The sequence below is a fragment of the Papaver somniferum genome, chromosome 10, assembly GCF_003573695.1.
Source record: "Papaver somniferum cultivar HN1 chromosome 10, ASM357369v1, whole genome shotgun sequence".
In the NCBI taxonomy this organism is placed as follows: Eukaryota; Viridiplantae; Streptophyta; class Magnoliopsida; order Ranunculales; family Papaveraceae; genus Papaver; species Papaver somniferum.
Window position 1 is genome coordinate 51,201,674 of NC_039367.1, and position 8,130 is coordinate 51,209,803.

General features: G+C 36.1%; 1 protein-coding gene across 2 annotated transcripts; it reads left to right on the forward strand.

Annotated features, from left to right (window-relative positions):
* The first annotated feature begins 1,011 nt into the window (after positions 1-1,011).
* On the forward strand, positions 1,012-3,531 carry LOC113315215. 2 transcript variants are annotated; one of them, XM_026563522.1, is made up of 4 exons: positions 1,012-1,526; positions 2,379-2,409; positions 2,674-2,727; positions 3,151-3,531. In XM_026563522.1, the coding sequence occupies exons 1-4, from the start codon at positions 1,127-1,129 to the stop codon at positions 3,230-3,232; spliced, it is 567 nt and encodes a 188-aa protein (XP_026419307.1). In that variant the 5' UTR covers positions 1,012-1,126; the 3' UTR covers positions 3,233-3,531. The 2 variants fall into 2 exon arrangements, with proteins under 2 accessions (XP_026419307.1, XP_026419308.1); XM_026563523.1 differs by lacking the exon at positions 2,674-2,727 and having other exon boundaries at positions 3,151-3,480.
* The last annotated feature ends 4,599 nt before the right edge of the window (positions 3,532-8,130 follow it).

Consider the following 8,130-nt stretch of genomic DNA (forward strand, 5'->3'; position numbering starts at 1 on the left):
TGGATATAGAATTACCTCATTGTATTGTAAGTCTTTAACATATATGTAAAAATCTGCTCTTTGTATGTTGCTTTACTTGAATTTAAAATTTGCTCTTTTTCTCGTTCCATTGTTGCTTGCAAACCTTGAATGTCTTCAACTTTCCTTGTAGATTTTGATGTCGCTCGTTGTTGTTGATGATGGTGTTTCTATGGACCCGTTGTTATGGAGAGAATGGTGCTAACTGCAAATCGAACTACAAGAAGGAGGCTTTCATCTATAGACGTCACCCTCATGATTCATCTATAGATATTGGGGAGTTTAATGTATTTGGGATCTTGGGGATTTTGAGGGAGTGTAAGAGAATGTAGGGATTTTGAGAGAGTTTGGTGTTTTGAGTGTAGGGAGTTTGAGAGACTCTCCCAAAATCTCTACTTTTTTGAGAGATTTGGAGTGAGGAAAAAATACACTGCAAACTCCTTAGAACTCCCAAAACAAACCAACTCCCTACGATTCTAGTTTTTACCACTAACAGGGAGTTTAAGAGTTTCTTTCAAACTCCCCCACGACTAAAGGGGTTTTCTAGGGAGTTTGGAAGACTCTTCTAAACTCTCCCACGACTAACGGGCCCCACGACTAACAGGAAAAAACACAACTAGACCCAACTCCCTTGAGGACTAACACCCTATAGAATCTCTTAAATTCCCTGTTAGTCATAAAACACTAGAAGTATATGGAGTTTACAATTTGGGGGAGTTTGAGGGAATTTCATAATGTTTTTGTACTTGAACAAAATCTCTCAAAAAACAAGAGATTTATGGGGAGTTGGGGTTAAACTCCCCCAAATTGTGTAGACTCTCGTATACTCCCTCTAAATCCCTAGGAATTTAAATACATTAAAATCTCTTGAACTCTCACGACTAACCCCATGTTCATATGATTCGCACCCCCACCCCCTCCGGTACGCATGATACACCCCTAATGAATATGCATAAATAATATGCACCCCGGGTCCAAAAAGTAAAAGCTTTTGTTAGGGTTCAAGCCTTGGTTGCCGTTCTTCTTCATTTCATCTCTCCTTCGCCTCATCAAAGGCGGCAAATCGCAGAATCAGATCTTAAATTTCCATTGAAAAATACACAAAACAATGATACGGGCTTTACGAAAATTCGGTGGTTCTGCTCCTGTCTACTCGCCACATTCCCCATCTGCTAATCCGATCTCCAAACCAAACCCTAGTTTATCACCCACTCACTCATCTTCTTCTTCTGTTCTATTAAACAGAGTTCGCCACTCCAGAGTTTACCGAACCGAACAGTATGTTCACCCACATTACTTTTATTGCGACATGGAGGATTTTAAAGAGTTGTTAATTGGGTACAAGAGTGGTAACAGGAAAATGTATCCATATATATTCGTAGCTTCGACAGCTAGGCATTCTGAACATGGAGAAGATGACAAGAAGCTTATGAAAGAGCTTGGAGTTCTATCACAAGGTGATGATAAGAAGGAAGTTCATCGCGAGAGTTGCCCCCGTCGTGATGAGGGTAATTTTCACTTCTGCTTTCGATTGTTAAATTTGTATTATTTGTTACAGTAGCAAGTAAGTAAACTGACTTCAAACATTTTTTTTTATCTATAAATTAAGATGCAACTCCTAATTTATCCATAACATAGCACTAGGTAATTCATCCATCTATTGATAATTGATATAGCAACAACAAAAAGCAGCAGAAGTTTTTAGACGATGAACTTGTAAAGTGTCAAAAGGGGTGAAGTTTGAGAAGCAGATCATTTTAAGTTGGAGATCTAGGAGGAAATTTACAGAGAAAGAAAATGGAAGATGCATAAAAAGGCACATTTTTTCCTCTTCCATTTTTTTTGTAGACTTTTGTTTGATACAGTGCCATATAATTTCCTCCCATTACCAAGACTTGGCATATAAATACGAGTACAACGCTTACTAGCTAGTTTAATTGTGTGAGTCCAAATGTTGATTCATTTTGACTTCACACATTGGATGTATGTGCCAAGTGAATGTAATTGTTATTATTAGATCTTTGATTACTTGGTTTGCGTCCTGAGCAAATTTTTAAAAATCTAAAAGTAACATGGTGTAAGAATTGTTATTGAACCTGATAATGGGATCAGCTGGGTTGGATAATTCTTTGCTCTAATGGACCTGATTTTTTTTTTAAGGGTAGATGCTAGCTTCTGGCTATTTGGACACCCTACGCACATAAATATAATGCCTTACTTGATCTCCTCTTACAAGTGTACACAAAGAGAAGAAATGATCATGTTGATTTTTTTCCTTTTATCATCTGTTTCATGCTTTGTTGAATAATTTATTCTATTATATTTGGTTCTTATTAGTTTTATATCATGATTTACTGCAGGAGAAGGGAAAGAAGTGGAGTCAACCACGGGGTAATTTTGACCTACTGCATTCCTTGCTAACTGTTTATTGTTATGGTGTCTTTATGTTTGCCTAGCCACCACGTAAAGTTTCATATGTAGTTCTACTTATTATTACTGTTATTGTGTCTTCAGGCACGCCTTCCATGATTTTGTTTCTTCTTATGATGGCTTTTCTCCTCTTTTAGTTGTTACTGGTGATTCTAGGGTGTTTAGTCGACTAGTTGCTAGTACTATTAGTATTGTTACAACTGAGAATAAATTATTTTCTTCAAGGTTTATGAAAAAGAAGCGTCCCTGGGACTGGCCTCCTAATCCGTATGGGATCAGGTATTGTTTTACTCACTGCTTGGCTATTGTATCATTATTTATTACGAGTATAACATGAGGGAGAATCCATTGACACAATTTTCTAATGAATTGTTGGTTAATATTTTGTTAGTATATTCCTCTTGTAACGTTTTTCATTCTCATCTAAAATAGTGCATTCTAAGATACCAAACCTCACAATCCACCAATTTTAATTTCACCTGTTAACTTTAAAAGCTGATTTTTAAAGTGGTAAATGTTGGTGTTATACGTCTTGGATAGTGCTCGTTTTTTTTAAAAATGTAGAAGAGTGTAATAGCTATAAACTTGTTGTTGTGTGATATGGGTGCTGAAATTGTGAGATAGTTTACAAGTTAACGATCTTTTCTCTTAATTTATAATGATAATTAAAAAGCAAAACATTTTGTTTCTTCTTACTTGTAGTGGTCGCGATTTCTTCTTATTCGGCAGGAGAGGCCGTAAAGTATTTGATCCAATCGGCAAACCAGGTCATTATCTGTGGTAATAATATGATTAAAGAGGACTTACATGAAGTAGAATTTCATCATAGTATGTGTGTTTATGATCTTTAACTAATGTCTGTCTTTTTGCATGTAAGATAATGGGGTGTGTTAGACAATATCTATTAGAGTCCCAAAACATTTCCTATGAGTTCTTAATGTGACACTGGTTATATGTTGGTACTTAGAAGGATATGTTTATTTGCATGAATATCCTGGTCTATTTACTATAATTCATACCCACTTTTCACGACTAAGTTAGCCCTTTTGGTATGATATGAAGAATATGCATGTTATTGCTCATCAAATAACAGCTAGTAAATAACGTCTAAGTTTACTACTTCTTAATTCCGGTTCTTGTCCCTTACTTTGATCTGAGCTTGCACTATATCTATCACTACCTGCTGTCCTTTAATCTGGACCAAATAGAGGAAATGTTCAAGGAGCTAAACCCCCTTAAGGAAAAACATGTTGCAAAAGCTTGGTTGGACCTCTCATGCATGGAAATTTGACTTTTCACAATAGTCTTTCAGTTTTCTTTTGTATTGCATGCACCTTTGTATTGATTCTCATGGGGCGGCATATATTTAGACAACATCGAGGTAAAATGTTGTATCATACCATTAAGTCAGTATCTGGTTCAAAATAAAGCCAGGAAGCTGGCTGCTCATGGTAGAAGTCTCTTGCTCGACTGATTTGCAGTATAGCCAGACAAGAAACGATAAGAAAGAAATAAATTTTGGGCGTAGAGATTCAGAGGCACAAACATGATATTTCAATTAAGAATCAGCACAGGATGAATGAAAAACTATGACTTTTTTTTTTTGATCTATAAATAAATAAAAACTATGAGTTAACTACATTCAGCTCAGTGTACAGTGTGTCCAAATGGCATAATACATGTGATAAAGATCACTTTGTTGGTCTGTAAACATAGACTTCAATTAACACCCAGTGAAAAGATAGTGTGTCCAAATGGCGTAATACATGTGATAAAGATCATTCTGTTGATCCGAAATCATTTTCTGTCGATACCTGGCTAGACTTCAACCAGGAACCAAACAAATCATAAAGCAACCAACACTGAACTGTACCTGTACCCAAGTATTTCCACCCATGGACTTCTAAGGGAACATCTGCAGAAACCAATAAGGGCTCGTCTGCTGAGCAATTTTGAACTTCAACTTCGAATTGTTGCCTATGAATTTGAGCCATGTTACTATGAATGTTTATGCGTGTATATAAGAAAACAATATACGACTGCCATTAATTCATGGATGAGTCGACAGAGGTTATGGGATACTCATTTTTTTCCCCTATACTAGTCTACCTACGTGTGCATGCTTTTGGGAGAAAAGTCCAACTCAATTTCTCAATTGGACTGTCGTTGAAATCTTGCTAGTCCACATCATCAACGTGGAAGACAAGTGGTGTGCGTCCACGTGCATTCCCAGCCTTTATAGGATTTTAACTACAAAACAGTCCACAATGTCAGAATTCTGTGTGGTTGATGTCAATGGCATAACCTGGAACGTAGGGATCAATTTTGAAGCCTTTGTGATGCCGAAATACCTGAACTCGCTGTAGTCGTCGCCTTACTGGACCTTGTTTTTTCAAACCCTTTGAACGATAACACTTTGGTGGGGACAGGAACGAAGTCAGGGGATTTTAGTGTGAATCTCCAGCTCGAGTATGAAGCTGGGATTGTGGATTTCTCATATGGTCTCCACTCCAGCTTGCTAAGTATGCACTTTTTTCTTATGGCAAAGGCTCCCACGTTAGATAACCTGCAAAAAAGAGGTGCAACTAATGTGTGTAAATTCTATATTACAACTCTATTGAAACCTCTAATCATATCTTTATCGAGTGTCCTTTGGCACTGGAAACATGGGATTACTTTATGGTCTGTGCAGGTAAACCTTGTACTCTTCATGGACTGCTTAAGGATTTAATTTAAAATGGGAGTTTCCAAGAGATATGGAAGCGCATTTTAACCAGCATGTTGTTGGTTCTATGCACTGAACGAAATGCAAGAACATTCATAAACAAAATAAAACTGCTTCCTGCACTCATCACTTCAATTAAGCTCCAATCCTCTATTACTGGGATTCAAATGAAGCCTTTCTTTGCAGGTTTCAAAAAAGACGATGTGATAGTGAATTGGAAAGAAAGAATTTTTCAGCCTGCTTGATTATCCCAGCGTCATTAGGGGCGATCCTAAAAGAATTAGAGACAACTAATAAGACAAAATAGGGTCACCCAAACCTAAATTCAAGCCATCCCTCCCATAATCGGTAGTTTAAACTACAATCGGTTGTTAATTTGGTCTGCCTCGTTTTTTTCCTACGAACCCTGTAATCGGTAGTTAATTCTGTAATCGGTAATGTTGGTGTATACAATCGATAGCTAAGCTTATAATCGTTAGACTACGTGTACACAATCGGTGGTTAAAATCATAATCGGTAGTGTTGGTGGTCAACGGGTGTAATATGAAGTTGCCTCAAAATCGAAATTGGAAGAAAACACAGGTTTTTAAATTTGGGAACTTAAATAATCGGTAGATTAGGAGTTAACTTTTCTCCCGATTATGAAGTTGCCCCCAAAATGAAATTTGAAAAAATCTCAAGTTTTTGGAATTTGGGAACTAATATAATCGGTAGGCTATGAAGGTCATCAAAACTACCGTTGAACCCCACGTTAATTTGTAGTCAATAGAAAAAGTTGTGTCCGATTGTAAGTTTTGTTTTTTGTACAGAAGAACTGTGAAATGAAACCACCATAATCGGTAGTAAACTATCATAGTTTTATTTCTGATTGTGGACCTGTTTGACAAATATTTGGAAAAATCACTAGAATCGGTAGTTAAGGTCGATAATGTTACTACAGATTCTGCACATATCTTGTCAATTTTTGAAAATTTACCAGAATCGGTAGATAAGATTGATATTTATCCTCCGATTATTGACAAAAATTCAGCAATTTCAGATAATCAATCACAAACAAAACTCAAAATACCTTCATAATCCATAAACTTAAAAACATATAATCCAAAACAAGTATTTAAAACACTGATAGACGCATTTATGTGTCTATTTTCATCTCTTATGTGTATTTTGTTAGTACCCATTTTTGCTTATTGTGGTGTTTTTATGTTTGTTTAGGTGTTTTTGGAGAAATACCCTTGTGTAGAAAGAGTTGCTCAATAAGTGATGTTTTACACCCCGGAGAAAAGTACTAAAGGCACCCCAAAAATATCCCGGAGGCGCCCCAGAATGTACCGGAAACGCCCCAGAAATGTCCCGGAGGAACCCAGAAGAATTACTATTTCAACCCAAATTACTATTCGCACCCCAGCTATGGTTAAGGGGCACCTTCTTCTCAAATTCAAAAAAAATTCAAAAACGGAAATTGGCGGGAAACGAAGAACAGTTCAGGAGAAGTTTCAATTGAAGAAATGAAGGTGTTGTGGGTCGATTAAATGGCTGAAAATTTTTAGAAAATTGGGATATGACATGATAAATCTATTATGGGTGACAGGATCGGTCAATTTTGGCTGGAATTCTCGGTTTAATTCGCACACCCAAAACAGAGCAACACGCACTGTTAACGAGCCAAATTGAAGTTCTGGTTTGCATGAAGGAGTTCTACTGGTGTTGGAAGAGTTCTGAGGCGTGTATAATCTGAATAGGAGCGTTCAGGAAGCAAGTTGACGTGAGAATTTTCTAAAAATGGCAATTATCCTCTATTTTTGGGCAGCGACAATAATAGGATTAATGGAGGATTATACGGCATCAATGGTCGGATTTTTGGCCCCAAACCACTATAAATATACGGACAAATTGTTTAGAAGAGGTTGTAGAGTCTTGGGAGGAGTTTAGGAGGTCGAAATAATCACGAGAAGAGTTGACAGGAGAAGGGAGTTTTGCTGCTGCCCGTGAAGAACAAAAAAACGGCGACGGTTTCTTCAACAGTTTGCAACAGTTTTAACTGTTTTGCAACGTATATTGTCACTGTAATAGTTTCTTTATCCTAGTTTGCAACTATATTGTCATTGTAACAGTTTCTTCATTCTCATCTGCAACATTTATCTTCGGATTTGTAACGAATATCTTCTTCTTAACAGTTGAGAGTTGAAACAGACTGTCTGTTACGCTTTCCCGCTGTTGCAGATTTCCTGTTTCATTATTTTCTCTTCTTGTAAAGCACCCTTTGAGCGTTAATACAATATTTTGAGTGTTTTTACAACATGAAGAGAGGCTAAATTCTTGGTGATTGAGGCAATGAAGGATCTATTCACTCATGTTTGATTGGTAATATTTTTTTTATAATTACTATAATTATTTATTTTATTTAATTCACTTGGATAAATATATCTAAAAAAAGGATAAAATGGTTTTCTTAATTATTTGTGAATCAGTTTGATGTTTTATGCTTAGAATATATTCTTTGATAAATCATGCTTAAGGATTACAACTTAATATTTGGATACCTTTTAAATTAAAAAGTGATTTAATAAGAAAAAGAGCTTAACAATAATTTCTGAAATATTATTTATAACCAATCAACTTGAAGTAATAGTGAATCCTGAGCCTTAATCCTTCTAAAATCTTGACATTACTTTCAAAAATTAATTTCCTTTATTTATTTATTTAAATCTAGAAAAAAGTTACCTTCACAAGTTCGAAAAGAACCCCTTTTACCACTATTACAAAATAACATTTGAGTTACATAAAACACCATAATCCAAAATAAAGTGTTAAAACAACATAATCCATAACATCGCACAACACATTAAGGACTAGTTTTCTTCTGAGCGTTCTTAGCTAAAGTTTTAGAACGCATAGCACAACCCAGACGACCAGCATTATTACCTGCATCACCTTCATCTCCCTCAATATTTCCT

Coding starts and splice junctions, on each gene's coding strand:
- LOC113315215 (XM_026563522.1), top strand. CDS start 1,127: ATGATACGGGCTTTACGAAAATTCGGTGGTTCTGCTCCTGTCTACTCG. Junction 2,410..2,673: donor GAAGTGGAGTCAACCACGGG/GTAATTTTGACC, acceptor ATTTTCTTCAAG/GTTTATGAAAAAGAAGCGTC. Junction 2,728..3,150: donor CCTAATCCGTATGGGATCAG/GTATTGTTTTAC, acceptor TCTTACTTGTAG/TGGTCGCGATTTCTTCTTAT.